Source organism: Prosopis cineraria, unplaced genomic scaffold (genome assembly GCF_029017545.1).
Source record: "Prosopis cineraria cultivar Desert tree isolate PC_DT_omini unplaced genomic scaffold, ASM2901754v1 PC8, whole genome shotgun sequence".
NCBI classification, from domain to species: domain Eukaryota; kingdom Viridiplantae; phylum Streptophyta; class Magnoliopsida; order Fabales; family Fabaceae; genus Prosopis; species Prosopis cineraria.
In genome coordinates, this window is record NW_026555339.1 from 1,193,318 (window position 1) to 1,217,324 (window position 24,007).

General features: G+C 34.2%; 2 protein-coding genes, 1 non-coding gene and 1 pseudogene across 6 annotated transcripts; 1 reads left to right on the top strand and 3 right to left on the bottom strand.

The window, feature by feature from the left end:
- Positions 1 to 349: 349 nt before the first annotated feature.
- LOC129317828 (uncharacterized) lies at positions 350 to 1,886 on the bottom strand. 4 transcript variants are annotated; one of them, XM_054962218.1, is made up of 3 exons: positions 1,204 to 1,884; positions 988 to 1,085; positions 350 to 896 (listed from the first exon to the last, which is right to left on the bottom strand). In XM_054962218.1, the coding sequence occupies exons 1-3, from the start codon at positions 1,638 to 1,640 to the stop codon at positions 361 to 363; spliced, it is 1,071 nt and encodes a 356-aa protein (XP_054818193.1). In that variant the 5' UTR covers positions 1,641 to 1,884; the 3' UTR covers positions 350 to 360. The 4 variants fall into 4 exon arrangements, with proteins under 4 accessions (XP_054818193.1, XP_054818192.1, XP_054818189.1 ...); XM_054962217.1 differs by having other exon boundaries at positions 350 to 1,085; positions 1,214 to 1,886; XM_054962214.1 differs by having other exon boundaries at positions 350 to 1,133; positions 1,214 to 1,886.
- A 5,635-nt stretch (positions 1,887 to 7,521) lies between these two features.
- On the bottom strand, positions 7,522 to 8,331 carry LOC129317168 (basic leucine zipper 4-like). Its single transcript, XM_054961531.1, has one exon. It carries the CDS (start codon positions 8,292 to 8,294, stop codon positions 7,833 to 7,835), a length of 462 nt encoding a protein of 153 aa, XP_054817506.1. The 5' UTR covers positions 8,295 to 8,331; the 3' UTR covers positions 7,522 to 7,832.
- Positions 8,332 to 11,878: 3,547 nt separating this feature from the next.
- TRNAD-GUC (transfer RNA aspartic acid (anticodon GUC)) lies at positions 11,879 to 11,950 on the top strand. The gene has a single exon. It is a non-coding gene; the product is annotated as a tRNA-Asp (tRNA).
- A 4,431-nt stretch (positions 11,951 to 16,381) lies between these two features.
- Positions 16,382 to 19,165, bottom strand: LOC129318575 (uncharacterized; annotated as a pseudogene).
- Between the last annotated feature and the right edge of the window lie 4,842 nt (positions 19,166 to 24,007).

The window sequence follows — 24,007 nt, forward strand, 5'->3', positions numbered from 1 at the left end:
AAAATATAAAACTTTAGATTTTTTTTTTAACTAAATTTGTTAGCTTCGAAAATGGACAAGTTATTTTTGAACTAAATTTTCATTTTTTTGGTTAAAAAAAAACTAAATTTTCATTTTAGAACTTTTTATATGATTTTAAATTTTAAATGATACTATGGACTACGGTTATTAGAAGAACCCAAACGTCAGATAACATTATCATTCCGCTTGATCTCTTCTCATGTCAGATGAGTTTGAGGAGATGCAGCTTCATGATGCATAAGTAGTGAGTCCCCAAAATTCTGATTCGAGGGCTTCTCAAGCGGAGGTCAACAACACCAGGAAGAATAGAAAATGAAGGACACTTGAATGATTATTAACCTAATGTGAGCATTTATACTGAATAAATTCTGATACAAACTCGTTGTTGATGAATTCCAAAATGGCATCAGCAATTTCTAGGACAATATCATTCACACGTGGCTCCAAATCACTCCATTGGTAGACGGAATTCAAGTCATCCAAAGAGAAGAAGCAGGTCAGGCCCCTCCCATGTCTGCTTCGCTGATCCCATATGTTTGTTCTCTTACAAAAGAACCTCCCCAGTTGCTGAGGCCCCAAGTATTGGTTGAAGCATCGCTGTCCCTTGTCCTTCCTTGGAAGTGTTTCTCTCGCACAATAAAAGAGCAGTTGCTTTGTCTTCTGCAATATCCTTTTAGATTTCAATCCGTGGGAAGCATTAGGACTCAGATTCTCTCCTAATTTCCTTGGACTCCGTTCTTTCTTAACTGACTGCATCAGCAATCCCCAGATAGCAGCTGATGAAATTGACTCTTCCTTCATTTTCTTTGGCAGAGGGGCACTGCAACTATGTACTTTCTTCTCCATTTTCCTAACATCCTGATTCACTGCTACCTCTGCCAAACAAACCGCCACGTTAAGAGAAAAGACATGGAAATCAACCAAAAAACTGATGAGTTGAAAATTGCAAATGAGACAGAGACTTGCCATTTTGAGATGCTGTAGCTCGGCGTGAAGGAACTGTGCCGAGTGAGGCAGGACCTGTGCATCTCCGGCGGTGTCTTCCGTTGTTGATAGCCTGTTGGCTTTGCAAGAGGAATCAAACCAATTCATATGTATATTTTCTTCCTGTGCTACTCAAGTTTCAACTGATGTTTGAATGAACAGTTAAAACTGCGAAGATAGACAACGAAATTGAGTTACCTTTGCGTACCAGTTGGGCATACATGAGAAGCTGGGAAGGTATCTGAAGAAGAAGAAATCTCGTCTTCATCAATCTCTGAGCAAGAGTAGAACATGGTTGAGTTGCTGGAGGATGAAAAGCTATCTGTTTCCAAGACAATCTCACCAATTGTGGGACTGTCATGGACAAGAAGATCCTCATCTTTAACGGCAGGCTTCTCAGCCATAACGCTGCTGCTTTCGTTGTGCTGTAAAGCAAGCTTCTTATACAGAGACGTTAGAACTCTGGAAAACAGAAGCTTGGCATTCATATTGAGGCAAGAATTGGCTGATCTTTGCAGGTTCCATGCTTTGGAGCAGCCTCTTTCGGAAAGGTAATTGTGGAGGATGAAAGGTTCTTGCCGCTCCCTGAGGAATTCTTGCAGCCTTCTCTGATGTATGGATGATGCGGAAGCCATGGAAGGCGAGTAGTGGGTTGAAGGAAGTTAATGGAGTGCGTGGGAAGGTGCAGAGAAAGGAATAAATTTGGGATAGACAAGGTATGTGTCAGTTTTTGGAAATTTATGACTCCGTGTCAGACACACTCTAGTTCATATGGATTTAACGTTCAGCTGGTGGCTATCCCATATATGTGCTCTTGCACATTAAAACAGCGGTCCCATGAAGAGAGATGTGGTGTTCTAAGTCAGTGGGTTCTTCTTCTTTTTTTTTTCCCTCCCCTATTTGTTGATCAGGACACGTTTCCTTGTAATATACTCCCTTCATCTTTATAAATTGGATATTTTTTTAAAAGGTTGATTTGTCTCTTAAATATAGGAGATGTTATGATATTTTTATAATAATTAGACATTTTTGTCTGTATCTTAAAAAGAGAATGTAAGATTAATTGTATGCTTTATCACTTTCCATCATAATATTAATTGTGATATTATTATAAGTGAAATTGAAAACTTATGGTGATTTCATGACTTTCAATCAAATAATAAATTTTTATTAATATGTGAGATTAAATTAAAAATATTTTATATATAAAAATAAAAGGAGTACTCATTCGATCCTTGTTGCCTTCACACATTTTAAAAAAATTAATTTTTTTTCTTGACATCATAAAAAACTTAGACATATTTTGATTTTTAAATCTGATACAATTATATTATATGAAAAGTAAGAGCAAAGGGTGTGATAAATTTGTCATTTGCTAGAAGAGAAGGCCATCGTGACAGACAATTGACAAATTGACAATATAATTCGGAATCATTGGAACGTAGCTACAGACACAATTAATTTGAGCGGATGCCGATGGTGTGGCCATTCAATAATTAATTGGTGTCGTCTTCAAAAATAGCCACCTCCCATGTCCATTCCCACCCATTTTTTTGTCGTCAAACCTCATGTTTTGAAATTCGAATCTCGCCAAATCGAAAGCAGGCCTTTTTCATCTCTCTCTCTCTCTCTCTCTCTCTCTCTGTGTGTATTATGCTTCTGTCTTCGGCCGAAACAGAAAAAGACATACCTTTGTCCCTTAACAATTACCTTATTTGGTCTAAAAATATTTACTGTTACCTTCTCCCAACTCCTAGTCTACTTCATTCTCTGTCAACGCTAGCATAAGTATTATTTGGGTCTTCTCTTCTTCAATTTAACCTAAAATATGAGTCATTTTTTAGTATTTTACAAGTGCTTTTTTGAAAAGTGTTTATCATAAATAAATTTTTATATTTATTTTAAAGTGAAATGCCTTATTAAATAATAATAAATATAGAAAGATACTATTAATTTAAAAATGAATAATTATTTTATTAGGGAATGTGAAATTTAATTAAAAATATTTTACAATATTTTTTAACAAAAAGAGTATTAAAATAAAATAATCAATATATAAAAAACCTAAAACACTTATAGACAAAATAAAAGAAAACCAGCAAAACATTAGGACATAAACCAACATCAAGACATGACCAACATTATTATGAAGAAGCTGTCAATAACAAGCTTGCCTCATAAAATTTTTATGTAGTCACTTGCGATTCTGAGCAGCAAGAAAATGCGCCACAAAAAACATTAATACCTCCATGGGCATTGGCAATTCTAATTCTTACATTTTGCATTACTTTTCGTCATTGGTATTGCATATAATTAGGAGATGAGTCTCGTGACTCGAGATTCATGAAACGTCCACATTCAAACTTGCTTTTTAATTGGAAGGAAAAAAACAAGAAATTATTCATGCGTATAAAAGTTTTAGACACAAATATGTTAATAGATCGAATATATATAGTCCAACATAATTGAGGTGGGAAAAGGATATGTGGTGCAGGGAAGAAATATAAAAAATGGGGAAAGCAAAAGGGAAACGACATTTTTGTTGACCGACCGACGATATCACTTAGGCAATGGGTGGGGAACAGGAAGAAAAAAGACGATGGAAAAGCATTGAGAGTACCGCAAAACGTGGGTTTCGTCTTTTTAAGTATGAATAAAGTGGATTTAAATTTTATGAGATTAAATTAAATCGTTTGGCGATTAAAGTAAACTCAATTATGTTTATAATAATAATAATGCAAAAAGCAGGCAGCACAGCCCCTACATATAGTTGTTGGATAACGTTGGCGTTTTGTAATTTGTATCAAATGAGATTGAGAATCTATATACAAATTGATAAGCAATTATTGTCCATTAATTCTCCATGATGTTAATTTTATAGGCGCACCCTTAACACGTTTCATAGTTAATATTTTTTTTATGAAGTGCACAAACATTCTGATGTTCATGGAGGAAATGATTTTAACAATATATTTGATTCCTGATGTCCTTGTAGTGTTTAACTTTAATTGTTGTGACAATATTGGACGTCTATCATGCTGGCTCGTGTTCCATTAATCATTTACGGAATGTTTTAATTTATGCAGCTGGATACTATTCATTACAAAGTTTGGTATAATGATATCTTTTATTATGGTGTAATGAAATGGTCCTCATGTGTCAAACAACTGTTTTTGCCACAAAAACCATTTAAACTTGAATTTATAAAAAAATCATGTTTCATGGTGGGTCCGACGGATTAAAATAAAAGAAACAGAGGGTTAATTTTTTATGATATGTTTTAATTAAAAATTATATACATGTTACATTTTAATATAAAACATCAGTTTAAATTACATCTTGTTTCGGGTGAAAATGTTTGTCAGGTAACAGATTTTTTTTTTTTTTTTGGTTTTGGTAGGATGTCAAGTAAATTGTTTTCGTTCAAACATGAAACAATGAGTTGGGCCCTTCGGTTAACCATACTCACCAGTGGCTTGTCATCTATAATGGATCGCAATGAAGTTTATGGGCCGGAACCCATCGTTACTTAGGCCCATAGAGTTACTTCGCCTTTGGAACTCTATAATCCCACCCTTAAACCGAGGAGGAGGAGGAGGAGAGATAAAGATGAAACCTGGGATGGTAGAGTGGACTGAGAAAAGAAAAAGAGTTTGTCGGAAAAAAGGCTTGAACCGAATGAATCAATCAAATGGTGAAAGTTGCGTTATCTATTAGAAAGGAAAAGTAATATCATACCCACAAAGAATACCAAACCCAGAAATCTATGTCGCCTTGAAGGGCGGAACCAGACTAGGAAAGCTGGGGCCCAATTTTATGGTATATAACTATACATAGACTGAATTATTTAATTGTTTATTAATAATTAAAAATAATTTTATAATAGAATTGAGAAAATTTATAACATAACAAATCATTTATATAAAACTTAAAAAAATCAAGAAAAAAGCTTTGCAAAGTATATAAAAAACTCAGCTATAAAAACCAATAGAAATTAATAATTTATTTATATTTTTATCTACTATTATTTTATAGAGATATTTTTATAATTTTATTTATAAATCATTTTCAATATGTTTCATTTGGACTAAGAAAACTGTAAAAACCCATTAATTTAGCTTTAAAAATTTAATAATTTTTTTAATTTTGCTTCTATTAAATGCACATACTTTAATAATATATTTTATTTCTTCAACATTTAATAAAAATAAAAAAATATAATAAAAATTTAATAATGTTACTTATAAACTGAACAAAACAAAACTTATTTGTCTACCTATAAGTGAAAAGGCTACACATAAGAACTAGGGAGCAAGGACTTGCATAAAGACTAGAGAGTAAGAAATGCATAGTAAAAATAGGATAAAAGTGAAAGTTAAAAGATTAAGGGGCCAGAGGATTAATTTTTTTCCTCACAAAAAACCACCTCATAACATGATAAAAAATTAATGGCCCCCCTTAAACACTACTTGGGTCCGCCCCTGGTCGCCATTATTGTTTTTCAGGAGTTTAGTGATCCTTAAACTCCTTGTCCACGTGTCTAGCAGGTCAGAAGATAACACAACACCATCTTTCTCTGAGCTTTCCTAACAACCCAAATTTCTGGTAATTAATGACTTCTGCAGAACTTGCCTACCCAGAAAGTAGACGAAGAACTAATGCATGGTCAACACGCACACGCAAGGGGAAGGCACCAAACCAATCAATTGAGCAATAACAGACCGTCGCTTTTCTGCTTTAATTCATTTTCTTTTCCGAACTTTCGAGAGTGATTCCTCGTCGATTTCATAGGGGCTACAAATCTTTAATTCAAATGCATTCTCTGAATGTGGATCAAAGGTCCCATTCATGAATTCTTCTCGTCACATGACCCTACTTTTTGGAATTTGTCGGAGTTTCCCATGAGTTTCTGTTTATATGAGCAGATGAAATCTCAAATCTCAATGTAGTAGAGATTTATTACTACTACTATATACAGGCTTTCTCAATTGCAGGCACCTAATATTCTTGGTTTCAGCTTTCATTATTAAAGCGGAGACGACACGTGCAACTCAACATCGTAATTAATAATGAAATACACACAAAGGGTTGTGATCCGTGAATAGTAACTATTTGTGACAAAATAATTATTGGTAATTAAACGCAGAAAGAGAAAAAAGGAAGCAACTTACAAACCATCAAGAGACATCACCGTGCGAAATTCACCTGGCCGTCTTTCCCATGAAGAAAAAGAGGGATTATTAAAAAGGTGAGGGATGGTTTTGAGCCACCACGAAGGTGTCCCCCCCCCCCCCCTTTCCTTTTTTTCATAAACTGTGTCGTGGGCAGCGTGAAACATGATTGAAGCATGGTGCCAAGTTATAGCAATGCCTTTGGTGGAGCATGATCATAATCATATAGAAAAACTATATAAAAGCGTGGGAAGCTTTTTTCTTCGAAGGAAATAATATTGTAGCAACCTTGAATTGGAAAATTCAATGCCTTGGCAGAGTCCGCCAGAGGAGAAAAAACGTCTCGCAAATAATCAATCAGACTTTCTTTAGATCTAGATTCATTTCATTCTGTACTCAGATCCAAGTGAATAAGAATTATGCATCGGATATGAGTATTCCTTTCTTTTTCTTTTTTCTTTTGATAAGGATATGAGTATTTTTAATCTTTCTTAACGTTGAGACAAAAGGCCTTTGGGAATTATTGTGTAACCACTGAAACACTATCATATGTTTAACCAATTAACCACTTGGTGCGTGTGCGTGACTGATATTTTTAAGTCTAAACATCTTAACTCGTACTTTATTTTATGTATATTAAAATAGCATCTATCTAGAATTACGAATTACCAAAAATAAAAAAAATAAAAACTGTAAGAGTTATCGTGCTTCTCGAACTTAGCCAAGTACTTTTATATAATAGAAATAAATAATTGGTGCAATTTTAAAAATGACTGGAAATGAATTGTTTGATCAACAAATATTAAAAAAGATAATTTCAACATAAAATCTAGTTCAAAAAACTGTACCAGCAGCTGCATTATATTATATTTATCCATGTGAGATGTCACATAGAAGCATAAGCTAAAAAAGTAATTTCCATCACATCATGATTAGCAAGGAGTCATTCACGTGTGTGGGTCCTTGGTGACATTTTTGGCTGAACGTTCTTTTCCGACTTTGCTTCCCCCTCCACTAATTAATAATTAAGGTCTTGGTCAAGTCTATGCTTGTAGATGTTTCAATCAAAAGCACAGACAAAGAAATTAAATAGGAAGAAACAGAATGCATGCATGGCGTTCGGCCCCAATAGAAGAAGAAGCCACGTATTGACATCGAATAAGACTCTCTCATATACACCAACGAGATTCCACGGAGATACCCGTCAACCCGCGAATAATTAGCTTCTTCGTCATTCATTATTAATAACATCATTATTCACCATCAACTATCAAGGCAATTAATGCGAAGCTAAGCTTATCACATTGAAAAAGTAAGCAAAACGCGCATGCATGACAAAGCGATTCAAAAGTAGACACTTAAATCTTTACATTAATTTACTTCCAACAACGTGGGGCTTCAAGAAGCACACTACATTTTCTCCTCCTGAGAAAGAAAGGAAACAAGTAGCAAGCTATAACAATAAGCTAACCACCGATATTTTTCTCTCATTTAATATATCGAGCAGATTTCATGCGCTCGCCAATCAGTTCCTACGTTTCAGATCATTTTCTAGCTACTCGGATCGATCGTTCCACAGCTTTATTTTACAATATATAACGGGGGACGTCGACCACGTAATACGTACTTATAATATACCTTTTTGTTACCGTAATGTTAATAATTAATATGGCTCAACGCTTTTTGCGAATTCATGGAGCCTAGAATCAAGTACAGATCAGAAAGTCTGGCCAGGAGGGCCACGGATTCGGTTCTCAGGCGTTCATTCTCTAACCATACTAGACGGAGTTGATGCATGGCGAGACCTAGCCGGTTTTTGAGCTGTTGGTTTTCAATTGAGAAGCTGTTCGCTTGAGTGTTCAGGTTCTCTAAATGTCTCTTCCTTCTCCAGCGAGACCGTCGGGCCGACTCCCGGTTCAACTGCATCCGCCTGCGCTTTCTCTCGTCATTGGAGTAAACCTCCCGGCTCGAGCCTTGTGAACCGGAGCTCGGGCTGGTCTCATCTTCTTCATTTCCTGACTGCATAAGCGACAACAGCTCCTGTATATCTGCAGGTGTGAGCCCCGTTTCCAGAACCGTACATGGCAACTGGACCGCTTCTTCTTCGTGGACGACCATGGTTTGCAGAAGAACTACTATATTCAAAGAGTGAACCAGAGAGAGGAAAGAAAGGGAAAAGGGAAGAACCAGATGAGCAGAGTTGGGTATTTAAGATGAGGAGGACTGGAGACCCGTGGGGTCCATGGAAGCAAAAGTTTTCGGAAAGCCAGAGTTCATTTGTCCCAGAAGAAATTAAAATTAAAAAAAAATAGAAAAAGGAACTGATCAAGTTTCAGGTGTACGTATGGGTGTCATTGTTTTGGCAAAAACAAATGCTGCAGATCAACAATTGCATGAAACTTTAATGTCAGGTGGCATGGAGGTGGTGGTGGGGGAAATCAAATGTAGTTGAAGCCTTTTTATTTTATGGTAGTATTTCGCTTTTTTTTTTATCAATTAGGAGCAAGAGATCATGGATTCCTTGGGAAGATTAGCTTTAACTTAATGACGAAGAATCTAACAGAAACGAATAAACTACAAATGGGATTAGAAAGTTACTGGAACCGGACACTGTGTATGTCCCCGAGCCATTTTGGATACGCACATAAAAGGTGAAAAAAGCAGCGTATTAAAGTTGTCACCCACACATGTTAAAGGGAAAAAAATTATATATATTTGCCAAGGTAAAGGTGGGCCAGCTAATGAGCGTCTAGTTGGCGGAAAATCGTCCCTCTGTTGCTATTAATTCTTTTCATTCATTTCACTTCACGGCCTCATCATTCATGAAGGCTTCCGTCACTTGTCAAGGTTTTAAAAAAAACTTCGCTAAAAATGGGGCTAATTGTTGAGGTTTTCTTGACACGCTTCCACGAGCTATTTATTTTTCGTATATTCGTTTTAGCTCAAACACGATGTTTTTTCTCATTTTGTATTCTGGTGAACTTGATAAAATTTGGGAATTGCGTGCATGCTTGTTGCAAAGATTTCCAAATTAGATCGTTCAACATGCGCTCGTTAATTTCTTGAGTATGGAGATGCACAAGAGAGAAAATGCAGGGATGACGGAAATAATGTAATAAGATTTGGATTCAATAATTGTATTTAATGCAAATATTCAGTGCCTATATTATCTTAATCTAAATCAACGATTCAGATAAATTTATTTATTTATTAATCTTAAGTGAAATATAAATTCATAATTATTGATTTAAATTTTAATGATTTAGATAGTACAGGCATACCATATTAAGTAAAGTCACCAAATTTAAATTCTAATATAATATGCTTTTAAGCTTTCATATATTGTACATTGCTAGTCATTTTTTCCCTTTTCGTACATTCTAGAGGAAGTCGCGTAAATTTTTTTCTTTTTTTCAGAAAATGCGTTACATTTTTCTTACAAGCTAAGGGAAAGGCTTGAAATGATGCTTTACTTCCATATACACTAACCCGATACTGAACTTTCCATATAGATGGTGGATAGATATATTATGCCCCTTCAAATTAATAAGATAACATAAAAGGAACGTATAAAAAATCAAGAGTGACTAATTCAAAGTTTGTGGAGATGAAAATGGTAAAGCGAGAGAGACGTTTGGCTGTGCGCATTGCACATATTCGCGACGTCCCTTGCCTTAACTATGTACTTATATATATGCCCACATCAAGTATATGCTTATAGAATATAACTGCTGAGAAGTGAGTTGCTTTTGTTACAAGCTTTATAATCCACAATGTGAACAGAATCAACAGATACATAGACATGGCATAGACAAATAAAAACTAAGGATCAGAATATTCTTGGTCTTGGGGGTAGTTTTCTTAGTTAAGCATTCTTGGAGGGCAGTTTGTTGGGCTGGACCTACATTATAGTAGCAAGGATAAAAAGCAAATGTGAGTGGAGGATAACATGCAATCCTTCTATTGCCATTTTGGTTATTACTTTGATCAGTGTGCCAAAGTAGCTTGCATGTGCTGCCTCCAAATTTTCAAAGGAATAAAGAAGCATATAACTGCCAAGAAAGATTTGTTATTCAATTGATAAAAATTGGCGTAATATCTCTTTGGCTTGAATCATCCTGTTGAATATGTAAGAATCTTATTCCTGGGCAGTTCGTCAGTATTTTTAATGTGTTTTTTTTATTATTATAAAGATGGTTCTGATCACTGTGGCCATCGTTTCTCAAAATTCAAGTTATATACATTAGATTCTTTTTAGAGCGTGTTAACTCTTTTGCTTTCACTTCCCAGCTCTCTTAAGAAGGCGTTAAACTTACTGATTACTATTATTATTATTATTATTAGCATTATTATTTGATGAACAAAAGGGGGCAAAAAGCTCAAACTAAAAAAAAATAGCTAAAAAACTTACTGATTAGTTACCTCCACATCTCGAACATGTCATTCGAATCCATCTCCATGTTAGGCTATAAAGGGTTATAGTGATTACTGTAATTAATTTAACTTACAGTAAGTTTAAAAGGGTCTTGGAATAGATATATATTGCCGTGCGCCGGCGCCATGATGTTTCAAACAAAGAAAACTTTTTTTTACCTTAAAAAACATCAATGAACCAGTAAGACTGAAGAGGGATTGGGCCGTCGAACTAATTAAAGGAAAAGTTTGCGTCTAATCAATAGAATTAATGCGTGGTTTGAATACGTTTGTCTCTTTTGTTTTTTGGGTCTTGAATACGTTGCCAAGAATTTCCACTCTCCCAACAAGTCCCAATTCTTCGTCTTTCCTTTTTAACCAGGCACATCTAATCTATCTAATCAGATAAAATTAATTAATTATTAAATTTAAATATTAAGCCGATTTGGTTGGAGGTCATGTCATATCGTGGTATAGTGGGATAAGGCTTACAGTTATGTGCACCTGATCGATAATTAATAAATAAAGGGAATGATGCGGATGATGAAAAAGCAAGTGTCATGAGGAAAGTTGGAACGTCGCTACTCGCTATAGACCTGTAAGTATCTTTTGAGGAAAATTAAAATATGATGAAAGTAATTGAGAGCTTGTATATGTAGATCGATATGTCATGTATATATAGAATTGGTTTCGCAATTGTCCGCCATCTAAATAGGCATAAACCTAACGAGAATTAAGGATCGTCTCGCGCCATTAATCATACGCACTATTGTCTATATATATGCTGATGATGATGATAGGATCTGCATCTGCTCCAAGGATTCTCATCCGATCCACACGATATATATTTTGTTTAGCTCTTGATAAAATATATGACCACAAAGGAGGGATTAAATTTTAAACCTTCAATGGATATATACATATATATATATATATATATATATTAATTGATTAAATTATAATTAATGCATATATATCGGTCATGCATAGTACATCTTTTCAAGCTAGGATCGATCCCTCTAACTAATTTGCCAAAGACAAATCTGACAAAGTACAATTAGACTTAAAATTATCTGCCAGACCCAACTACAATATGGAGGACCCAAATGTTTATATGAAGAAGTAAATGAGAATCCTAGGATAAATTACTAAATCCTGCAACCAAATAATCACTCGTCAAGCAAAAAGAGAAACAAGAGCAGCACCAAACGATAAGCCTTGGCGTGTGTAAAGTTTGATGCACGCAGCAAAAGGTCATCATTAAATTAATATTCCAGATTCTCAACAAAGTCGTTGTAGTATAGTGGTGAGTATTCCCGCCTGTCACGCGGGTGACCCGGGTTCGATCCCCGGCAACGGCGTTTTGCTCTGATATATGGATCGACCCTAAAAACGTGGGGTAAATCAACTTTTGCAAAGAAAGCACAATTTTATGTCCAGTATGTATTTGGATTCCTAAATCCTTGTTGATGATGTCGAGCTAAGTACGTTGAGATTCCAAACGACACCATCATTCGGTTTCAATTCGTCCAACCCGTTTATTATCTGTCGCCAATGAACACAGTATAACAATTTATGAGGGGCCAAACAAAAACATATGGACAAGTCATGTGCAAGTATTTTTTTGCCTTGTATAAGTTATATATCATTTATTCAGACGTGAACAACAAAACTTGTTATTAAAGGCAAAATTTTCCTAACAACCCAAAAATTCATGGCATGGTGGGGAAAAGAAGATGAAGTCACATGTACACTATTTTTGTTTTGAACTATATTCAACCTGTTTGATGTTATGCCAGATTAATTGATGGTACTAGATAAACAAGCTTCATAACCTCAATGGTAAGTTTGGATTTAATTTGGATCAAATCTCTCATTTAAATATGTATTTAAATCCAAATTCACCTCGTATTATAATCTTTTATGATTTTAAATTATCCTTACACATTAATTATTTACAATTTTAATCATTTCAAACATTTCATTTTCTTAGTGTCTTTTTTTTCCCTGCTATTCTGTTAGTGTATTACTATGGATATCTTTACAATTTTTATATCTTTTTCATATCTTATCACTCTTCTTCATTTAAAATTTTTTAAAATATCCAAATAATAAATTTTAAATACATGAATTTAAAATGTGAAATTTTAAATTTAAAATACAAATTTAAATCCACTGATTCAAACGTTAACTAAAATTATTCGGGATTAAATCCTCAAATATCATGCTACAGCTGTAATTTTCCTTTAATTACAATCACTTCTCAAAAAAAAAAAAATCTCATCATGTTGCGATTCACTCCATCTAATTGAGCTTGGTCGAAAACTTAAAGCCTGATTGATACCCATTTGCTTGCTTTAATATAGTCATGGCCAGATCAAACTATACTCAGAATTCGCTGATATTGATGAGATAAAGGTCGTGACTCTTGAGCTTTAAATATACAGACAAACTAAGCACTGCCCATCTTAAAAAGAATTATAAATTCTACGGTCAAAAAAGAAAGAAAGAAAGATGAGGCTTTAGAAATTAAAAATGAGGTGATAGGGAAGAGATACATTGAACTAAGAGCCTGTTAGGTCAAAATTAATTTTTTAAAAATTTTTAAAAAAACTCGTTTGAATAAGTATGTTAAAGGATTAAAAAGTAAAAATGTCTTAGAATTTTTTTGCAAGAAATGTTTAGTATTTTAAACTTTCATTTGGAGCAATGTTTTTGAAATCTTTTGAAAGTAATGTAATTTTGCTCCACCGTTAAATCTGAAAATGTTAACCATTAAAAATGAGGTTTGACTAAGGGTATTTTAGCATTTTGACCCTCCTTCCTTCTTTGTTTTCGGGGAAGATGAAATGCCAAACTCGTTGTGAAAAACTATGGACGAGCCTCCAAAAGTTTGAGTTGGATTCAGGGAAACAAGAGGATCCTAGGTGGAGGAAGACATAAGGATTAATCATGACAAAAAGGATTGGCCACAGACACACAGCTAATCGTGATTTTAGAAACATTGGTGCTCAGGCCCGATAACGTGCAATCTAGGATTGTCTCTTGCCCGTGTTGAAAGGGTGGAGAGTCTCTCCATTTTCCTCAACTCCTCCCATCTTAACAATTCATTAATTCTATAATTTTTAAAAATTTATTTAATAAAATAATATGAATAATTGAGATGAAAGAAATGGCGGAAAATTGAGAGGAAGAAATGGAGAGGTTCCTCTCCTGTGTCGGAACCCCATGGCATTTTCATAGCCACCCATGTCTTGGATTGAATAGCTAAACTCTCACAAATTCACTAACTAATGGCCTTTATAATAATAGCTGAATCTTGACTCAATAGGCAGCAGATGAAAATAACAGTGAATAAGTAAAAAAGCCATGATTAAAGGGTACGCAAATTTTAACTAAGTTGGGAGAAGATATCTTGCAAGACTCAACAAGGAACAAAACAAGGCTAGCAGCTTGGAGAGGTAGAAATTGGAGGGAGAAGAAAGACAAAGATCTAGAGGTTCTACTTCATCCTAGGCTTGCCCCTTCCTCAGCAACGAGAAAGTCGTCATTAAATTCTTTTGCTACCATGACAGGTTCTCCACTTGATTTACCGCCAGAGGAAATGTCAAAAGTCAAAAATTTTCTCTCTTGAACGAGAGCAGGTTGTGGATCAAATCTAACATGACATGCTCAGAAGTCAAAACACCAAATTCATTAGATCATGGATTTCTCTCTTGAACAAGAGCAGGTTGCGAAACCCAGATCCCCACCTCCTTACTTCTATCTAATCACCCAGAAATCCCTATCAGTTTCTCTCGCATTCAGATTCGCGAGCACCTCTCTATATGTCTAGTTGTGGAAGCCTGATGCTAGATTTGAAGATAAAGACCCAAAAGAGAGCATCTCCAATAGGACTTACTCTATGAAGAAGATTCACAGGCTCTGCTCCAAGAATCGTAACATCGATGACACACTTCGCCTTCTCTACTATCTCACCCTCTGGGGTACCGCCCCAACTCCCTCAATCTCAATAACATCGTCGGGCGTTCTGCAATTCCCATCGTTTTGTCAAAGAAGGAGAAGTGAGAGAAGAAAAGGCTGGCGAAGGAGGTTGAACAATGCAAAAGGAAAGATTGGTCAAAAATATCCTTATTCAAATCTCATTTTAATGGCCAATGTTTTCATATTTAATGATGAGATAATAATATATTATTTTTAAAAATTTTAGGACGTTACTCTAAACAAAAATTTATAATATCATATGCCTCTCGTAAAATTTTTTTTACTTTTTAACTCTATTTAAATTTAATTATTTTTAAAAATAAAAAATCTTTTAAATAAATGTTTTGAATTTAATTTTAAAAAAAATCTTCTTAAACTGGAATTTTGGAGAACAAGGGGTCTCTATTGTCTCTGGACCAGCTTCTGATAAAGAAAACGTAAACATAGCAACTTCACCGCTGGGCCTGATCCTGTCTCTTCATTTTCCCTGGCCTTCACTTTAATCTGGAGGAGCACATGCCGTCAATTTTCTGATAGAAGTTTTAAAAGTGAACCCGCGTTTAAAAAAAAAAAAAACAAGGCTCTGTCAAAAGAAAAGGAATATAATATATCTAAATTGGTATTACCATATGTAATATAAAATATATAATAACTGGCACATCGAACTCTACAAAATACGAGCGTATAATTTAATATACCATTAAATGGAGACAAAAAAATCGAGGTCCTACATTTGGTATGATCAAAATAAATTCTTCAACTAAATGACCTATTTAGGATATATAACAGAGCAGAGCACAATCATTGCAGAAACAAATATACAAGATGAAGCATTATGATGAATTGATCATTAATCTACGGAGGATGACTTTGCATCAATCAAAAGGTGGAGACGATTTTTTTGTTAGAGGAGGAGGATGAACAATCGCTTTAGTATTGCCTTCTTGTTTGTAGCGTAGACAATAGACAGTATTGTTTTCAGTATTATTCAAAAAAGAAAAGAAAAGGTGGAAACGTAAACATAACCTGAGAATGATGGCGAGAAGCAAAGCGTGGAAGCGCGTTCCGCGTCCACTAACGATACCCCCATTCCTCACAAAAAGACTGAGTATGACTAGTACTCAGTAGAGGCCCATTACCCGAACAGCCTGCTCCCAGTGATTGAATGATCTCAATCTGAACAAGATCCTATCTTTTTCTTCTTTTTGGTGCAGATGATACAAAGGTACTTCGAGTGTGCATGCATTTTCAGACCATAAATTAACAGCAACAAAGTTTTGCAGATAGCTGAAAGCTCCACCCACTCTCGATCAGACGAGTTGCTCCAGGCAATGGAACTACATTTTGGGTGACATTGACGTGCATCTCAAATTTCGATCATGTTGATGACTGATGAGCCCTCTGTATTTGACTTATCTCCGTAATTATGTAAGCCTTGATTTTGAAGAGCGGACAGAAATAGCAATATCCTGTCTCAACAATGGAGTTTCGTCACTGTTTTACCAACTGATGGGATGTCAATTGCAAATCTGCTTTCCTTAATTAGGAACTAGGAAAAAAAAAAACAACCCAGACACACAGCAATAATTTACGGGATCATTCAATCAGGTGAGCCCATAAACCCTGCAGTTATCATCATGTTTCCGAAACCTCACATTCAATATTTGACAACGAGAGACAACTTGAAATCATTCCTACCGGCGACATCTGCTTTAGCGTTACTATATACAAGCATAGTGCATAATATCCTCAGAAGAAACAGGGAATTGATGCGTATACTGCATCCCACATTTGTTTCAAGTAACGGGTATCAAATACTAGCCCATATCTTTCTTAATCCATATATCTGACATGTGTCGAAGTACATCCACCCAAAAAACCTGGTGTACATACATTACCAATCAAAAAATAAACTGATACCATTAACCTTGCTTAACAGCCTCATATAGCAAAATGCAACATGTCATGGCACCTCTGCAACCCTTTCTTTTTGGGATAAAAAATCAATAACTATGTACAAGGAAAAAAATGCTGGGGAAACTCAATACTTTCTCTCCTCTTTCTACTGGAGATCTACTCAGTACTGGCACTACGGCACCACTTTCATGCAGCTTGAAATCAAGAATCATGGAGCTTTTGATTCTGTTTTGGATTTGACAGGTTTCAACGAGTAATTATCATCCTCTAGATCACTAAAAGATATTTCTTCTTCATTTACCTCAGGCACGGTAATTCCATCAAAATTGTCCTCTGGCCATTCAAAATCATCATCTTCATAGTCCTCGAGAACAAATTTAGAGGATCGAACTCTTAATAGGTCCTTATCCTCAGTTTTAGCTTTTGGGTTTTCCTCCCTGACTTCCTTATCGATAAAATGTGCTTCAGAGCTTTCACCCATGTGCTTCTCACTCTCACAATCTTCCTCAAATCTGTGTGTTCCACGAGGCAGGACACCGCAATAGGCATTATCGAAATATCTGGGAGAAAAGTCTTCTTGCGAAGCTGTGTCTCTTAGGTAGGAATTGCTCCTTCCAAAACATTCAGATTCAAGTTTCACTTGCTTCTGTAACTCTTGCATCCATACTGCTCTGGCTGCCAAAACCTACGAACATTATCATGAAGATATTTACAAAGTTAATGCCGACTGAATGAGTTAGTGCTTATAAAACAAATGCAGAATGAAAACAGTTGAAGCAGATCTTGCAAATGATCATTATACCAAAGACCACAAAGGGAAACCCGAAGGCCTTTGCACAGCAAAACAAGTTGAACTAATAACGGAGCCAACACCTCTTGGTGTGAAGACTTTAATATTTTCAAAATAAACCAGGCCGATATTTCTTCTTCATGAACAAGTTTTATTGTTTGCCTATCATTCAAGCATGACATTTGGCATAAAGAAGTTTTAAATTAAACGCGCTTTTATTCATATAGAGAAGAACATTAAAACGAACTACAATTGATTATTATTTTTTTATCTTTTTCCTACCACCTTATATTGGTCAGTGGTGTTTCACAAAAGCAAATAACCAATCTTTTCAATTTCGATGCCACAAGAACAATGTATGATAGAGCAATTCTTTCAGGATAAACTACACTTTACGGTCCCAGCACTGAACCCCGCAGTCTATGATGGGAAAAATGCTTACATGGAAGCTATTTGCTGGCAAGGCTCATGGCTTGCCAGCATGTTAATCACAATAATCAAGGATTTGACTATTCTGTAATTTTGAATCCATTTGAGAGGGATTTAAATTGCACTCAAGGTCTCCTCAGATAAAATGGCCATCTTGGCATATCAACCAAGGAAGCCACCACAAGAGTAAGGCAATTTATGCATCCCAGATTGCAAGAACAATATTAAAACCAGGGCGAAATCCCAGTAACTCACCTGAGGTGTAGATAAAACCCCAGCATCTTGTTTATTAAGCCTTGAATGCAAAAGTACAAAATAGACTTTCCAAAAGTAACTTTCACTCATATGGCAAGGGCACAGCTCAATTCTGAGCGCAGCTAATCTAGGAGCGAGTCTTTCAATGGCCATAGCATGCTCTTGTTGGGCATCGGACATGTCAAAATCTACGAGTAAGTAGATATGCAGAATTAATTGTGAGCAGACAACCAAGTTCATCACTAGAAGTATTGGTGTACGCAACAAATGACCACGAATCAAATAAAAGGGGAGGTCAAGCTCACTGCCAATGGCTCATGAGGACGCAGTGTGCCGGTTAAGTCAACAATTTTCATAAATGACACAATCTCCGTGGTCTATGACTCGCGTACAACTCAAAGACATAAAGAATTTGCATCGAAAGGCAATAAAAGCATCGTTCAAGAATAGCACAACTAGATGAGTAATAGCAAATCCGCTTACCTTCCGTATCATCTTCTTCATCAACAGGGTAATCCAACCACGTCTCGGGATGCATTGCAATATTTCTCGCGAAGGCCAACACCTCATCTGTAATTCCAACCACGAGTTCAAAATCACGCTCCTCCATTGCGGATTCCTCGTTTTGTGGAGACTCGGATCCAAACGAAATCAAATCCGGGTTTTCACCCAAAGTTTCAGGGGCGTCCCGGCGGAAACTCGCTTCTTCGATGTGGGAAAAGCCTCGCCGAATCCGTCGTGCCTCCGATTTTTCAGCATTCTCAGAAACGCGGTGATCGGACGGTACTGATCGATCACGAGCGGATGCAGAAGGATCAGATTGCGTGGGCGATGAGAGGGAAGGGAAGGGTGGGATTCCACCGGAGGAGGAACTAAGAAGGATGCCACTCCCCAGATTTGACGGGTCAGAGTTTTCTTGAATACGTGAAGATCCTCTTGGACTCCACGAGCACGCACTTCATTTTCTAATCCAAACTCAATCCCCTGCGGTTGTTGTTCTGGTTGCAGGCGACGTGGTTCGAGGTTTTTAGGTGAAGTAGGAGAAAGGTCGTGTGGATGATTGGGTAAGACGTCGCATTCTTCATCGTCGTCGGCGTCATCGTGGTCGAGTCGGAGGGAGCTAGCGAGAGAGCGAGCAAACCATGACATTTCTATTTCGCTTTCGGGGTCCCGAACAGGTGAAACGCTTTAGGTATGGTCGACGAGATAAACAGTTAAACACTGACGAGAATACAGGATGACGGTCTGAACAAAGACCGGGTTCGACCGGGTTCACCTTCAATCTTGTCGGACTTAAGGCCGGTTTCGAAATTGTGGCATGATGGCTAGTCCTATCTGATTAATAGATATTGTTGTTAAATTATTGAGTTAACTTTTTAAGTTTATTATTTTTATATTTTTAATTTATAAAATTATATTAATTTATTGATAAATTTAAATTATGTAAAATTCAGTTAAGTTTGCAAGCTTGTTTTTTAAATTTATTATTTTTATATTTTTAACTTATAATATAAAATATTTATAAACTCAATGAGTAGGATATTTATATATGGTGTAAGCATAGGACCCGATTAAACAAAAATAAAACTCAAAATACAAAAATTAATATTAATAAAAAGAAAAAAATAAAAAATATTAAAAATAAGTTGCCCTATTTTAAATTTTCTATATTAAGTATAATAATCTATTAACATAAATGAATTTAATTTCAATGATTCATATTTTAAATATTTTTAAATTAAATTATAAAATCATTTTATATTTTAATTATTTAATTATATATTTTTAAAAGGTTATTTATTAATTGAGGTAAATTTTATAATTTTACACAATCCAAATCTAAATTTTAAATTTATATCTTTACACGAATTTATTTAAGCTTGCAAGTTTAACAATCTTGCTGATAAGACTTGGCATCAAGAATGAATTTAGAATTCATCACATAGGAGGCCATGGTTGAAATTTTATCTAATTATGGGGGGTTATAACTGAAATTTTATTAATTTTTATATTTTTTACAAACAAATTTTTTAGCTGGTAAAAAAACAAAGAAAAAAAATAACTATGAATAAATCGAATCAATCGCACAGAAAAGGATGAGAAATCTATACTACCCCAATAGCAAAATGACGCAATAAGGTTCACGAAGCGAGGACACAAAGATAACAAAACAATTCATCAACGCTGCGCATACATTAAGGCCATTGCCTTGGGCCAAAAAAACAAAAAAATCACCTGTATAACTAGCCATTATCTTTCCTTTAAGTGTCAATGTTAATCAAGTATTTTTTTTTAATAATTTATTTCTTATTTATCTCCTTTTTAACTTGTCATCGTTTTTAAATCAAGAATAAATATTAATTACATATATTCCTATTAAAAGTTTATTGCCTCACGTTTCATTACACCTATCACCTCATTCCCAATATCAATTGACATTCTCTAATTAAAAGAGTAACATGCACGTGCTATATTAAAAATTAAATTCTTTTCCGAATAAATATATTGTTTAGAGAATGTTATTGATGATACCACTAACAATTACAGTACAATTGTTGAGAGAATTCTTTAAAAATTAAGATTGCCTAAACTTAATTTAAAATTAATCATGTTATAAGATAAATTAAATATATTAGCATTTTTATATTATCTATTGAAAATGAAAAGTTAGAATTTTTTATTATATAATTTAGATATATGATTTTGCAATTTAAAAAGGCTAACAAATAATATAAAAATAAATAAATGATAATATATTAAGCTTGTTAGAAATTTCAACTTATGTTCAAAACTTTTTTCACACTACCATGCAATGCAACAAATTCCTTTGATTTTATTTATAAGATAGAGAGAAAGGAAAACATTCTTATTTATATGCACTTATCAATTTTTAATGTTTCGCTTTATATTTTTATTTTTATTAAATATTTTATATAAAAATATCATTAATGAGATTTAAGAATCTTTATTAGTGGTCAGGATGAAAATTTATTAAATTTTAAAATAAAACTAATAAAATTTAAAGTTTTATTTTATTTTAATAAAATATGTTAAAAATAATTTATAAATAAAATTAAAAGGAGCATCGTTGAAGTATTACGGAACCCAAGGGGCTAATAAGAGGGCATGAAATCGAGACAACTAAGGAAGTAAAATAGAAGAATAAAGACGAAATAAGAAGAAGAAGCTGCCTCAAATGGAGAAGTTAGAATGACGGCCAAACCGAGGATTGATGAAGCGGCCAACAGCCAACGGACGAGCAGGAACAAAATGATGGAAATTGGAGAGAGACAAGGCGACAACTGATGATTTGGCAAAAGAACATAGAAAAGGGAATGGAACATGCCAGGGGGAGAGGAGTTTAAAGATGAATGGGCCGAAGGATTCTCATCTTTACTAAGCCCGTTATGTATTGGACCATTTTTAAAACCCATATTCTATACAAGGCATTACAAATACACATATATAAGAAACAAACAATAAACCTATATTTTAAAAAAAAAAAATGGGACCAGCTCGGTCTGACTTGGCTATGCAACCTGTCTTGGTTAGTCCAGTCTTCTTATTGGGTTGCCTTTTTGTTCATGGACTAAATCAGACCAGGTCACTGACAGGTCAAATCAGGTTTTGAGTTATATGCACACCCTGGCACCACTAATTATTTGATTTCAGGATTTTTTTTTTTTACTCCTATCTATATATAACTTAAATATTTGATACTGTGGGGTTAGATTTAAACGCCGTTGACTCGAATTAGGAATAGCTCCCTCGACCTATTTGGCTATTCCTGTTCTTCCAATTCACCGAGACAATAATCAAAATGTGTTTTATTTATCAATCATCTCCTCTGAATTTATGAGAATTATATTTTGTTATTTTTTATCCAGATTAACGCCAAGCCTTTTAAATTTGCTTTTGCTGCGTCGTTTTATTTATCGGCATGGCCTACAAGTACGGGAAGCCCAAAATGAAAAGAACATGAAAGCGGGGCTAAAAGTAATTATAAAATTTTTTATAAATAAAAATCAACAAGTTTGTAGGAGCGATTTTGCAGCGTGGTGGGGAACACCGTCTCATGTCCATCCCCGGTCGCAGGCTTGCAGCAAGTATTGATTATCAGGAGAACTGCTTGAAGCCTAGCACATTACTAATTCCCACCAGTTGCTACCATTTTTATAGTGAATTTTATCACCTGAAGCAGGGATTATGAGTTTCACATCAAGAAATTAAAAGCAAGGCCCAGAACTATCTTCATTTCACATATAGCATATATTTATATGGTGTTATTTATAAACTCATTCTGGCATATTTCATTTGAATTAATGAAAAATTTAAACCACATTAAATATGTTTAAAATTTTAATAAGCTTTTAATTTTACTCGTCTTAGAACATAATACTTTAAAAGTAGAATATTTTAATTTTAATATTTAATAATAATACTAACATTTAATATGGACAAAGGTAAAAAAATTGACACAAAGGTCATAAAAAAATTGTGCAAATAAGATCAAAAAAAATGCTTTATCTATATCCTATAACCAAGACAAGAAGAGTATGATCCATGGCAATCACACAAGATCCTGTATATATTCATGAATTGTTATCGAACTGTTTCGCAGCATTTTTGAGAAAAACTTTAAAAACTTTTCCCTCTTACTGAAAAATATTCAAACCCTTCAGCATTTCCTGGTTTTTGCTAAAAATAAAGCATCAGAGAATAATTACATTTAGAATGTTCGCGAATTTTATCCCAAAAAAAAAAAAGAGGAATGTTCATGATTTTACATATAAAAAAAAATCTAAAAACATTCCTTTGACTGGACAACGAGTCACCAGCCCGTTCAAAGAAGGCCATGTTTCAGTGACCGGAGCGGGAACGAAAGGTTTTCAAGCTTGTCCATCTCGGGTCTGCGTTGTCGTTGTTTTGTTTTGTTTTTTTTTTTTTTTTTTGGGTAAAAACATTATTTATTGATTTGATTGAAGCCAAATGCGCAGAAACCGGAAGGATAAATCAGGATGTGCTGCTTCTGACCTAAAATATCATTTTTTAACCGTAATTTGCATGTTAATAAAATTTTTATTCTCCTAAAAAAATATTATTTTTATATTATTAGTTCTAATTTCCAATTTATGATTAGAAGAAAAAAATTATAAATTTACAAATACAGAAATTTAGATTAACAAATACAATGAGTGAAATGATAATTTTTTTTTCAAGTACCAGTCTACTTATACTTTTTTTTAAATTAGAATGAGTTGAGAGAAAATATTTACTCTCTTTATTAAAAAATATAAAATATTTTTAACTAAATCTCACCCCCAATAAAGTAATTACTTATCTTTAAAGTGATTACATCTTTCTATATTTAACCCTTATTTAATAAGATATTTTACCATAAAACAAATATAAAATAATTTATTTAATAGGGATACTTTTAAAAAAATAATAATTATACTTTAAAAAATTAAAAATATTTTATATTTTTAACCACCTCCTTTAAAAAATATTTTATATTTTAAAATGAGGGAGTATGTTTTAAAACGGAGGTGCCAATATGCAATGCCCAAGGCTGAGCCACAATTGTTCAATTCTCTTTCCAGTCTCTTTTTCATTAAAAAACAAACACGAGTAATGATTAATTTATCAAAATTAAGAATGTAATTAATGAGCTGAAATTGGTGCATGTGTTAGACATTTAAATTTCTTTTAAAAATGCCATCGTTTGATAGTCAAACTATCAGTTTCTAATGATTGATTTTATCAATAGACACTCCCTTCACTGTATATGTAAGTCATTTTTTAACTAACTCATCGAGAGTGAGGTGAACTATTTAAAATAAAAAATTATTTTAAAAATAAATTACTTTCAATTTTACTTCTAAATTTCTATAAAAGCGATTTAATATTGAAGAAGAGTTTTTTTGTTTAGAACTTGAAATATGCCATTCCACCTCTTGGTAGAAAGTGTAGAAAGATATTTTCAAAACTGTGCACAGAAAATTAAGTAAAACAAGGGTAAGTGACTTACATTAAGGTTTGA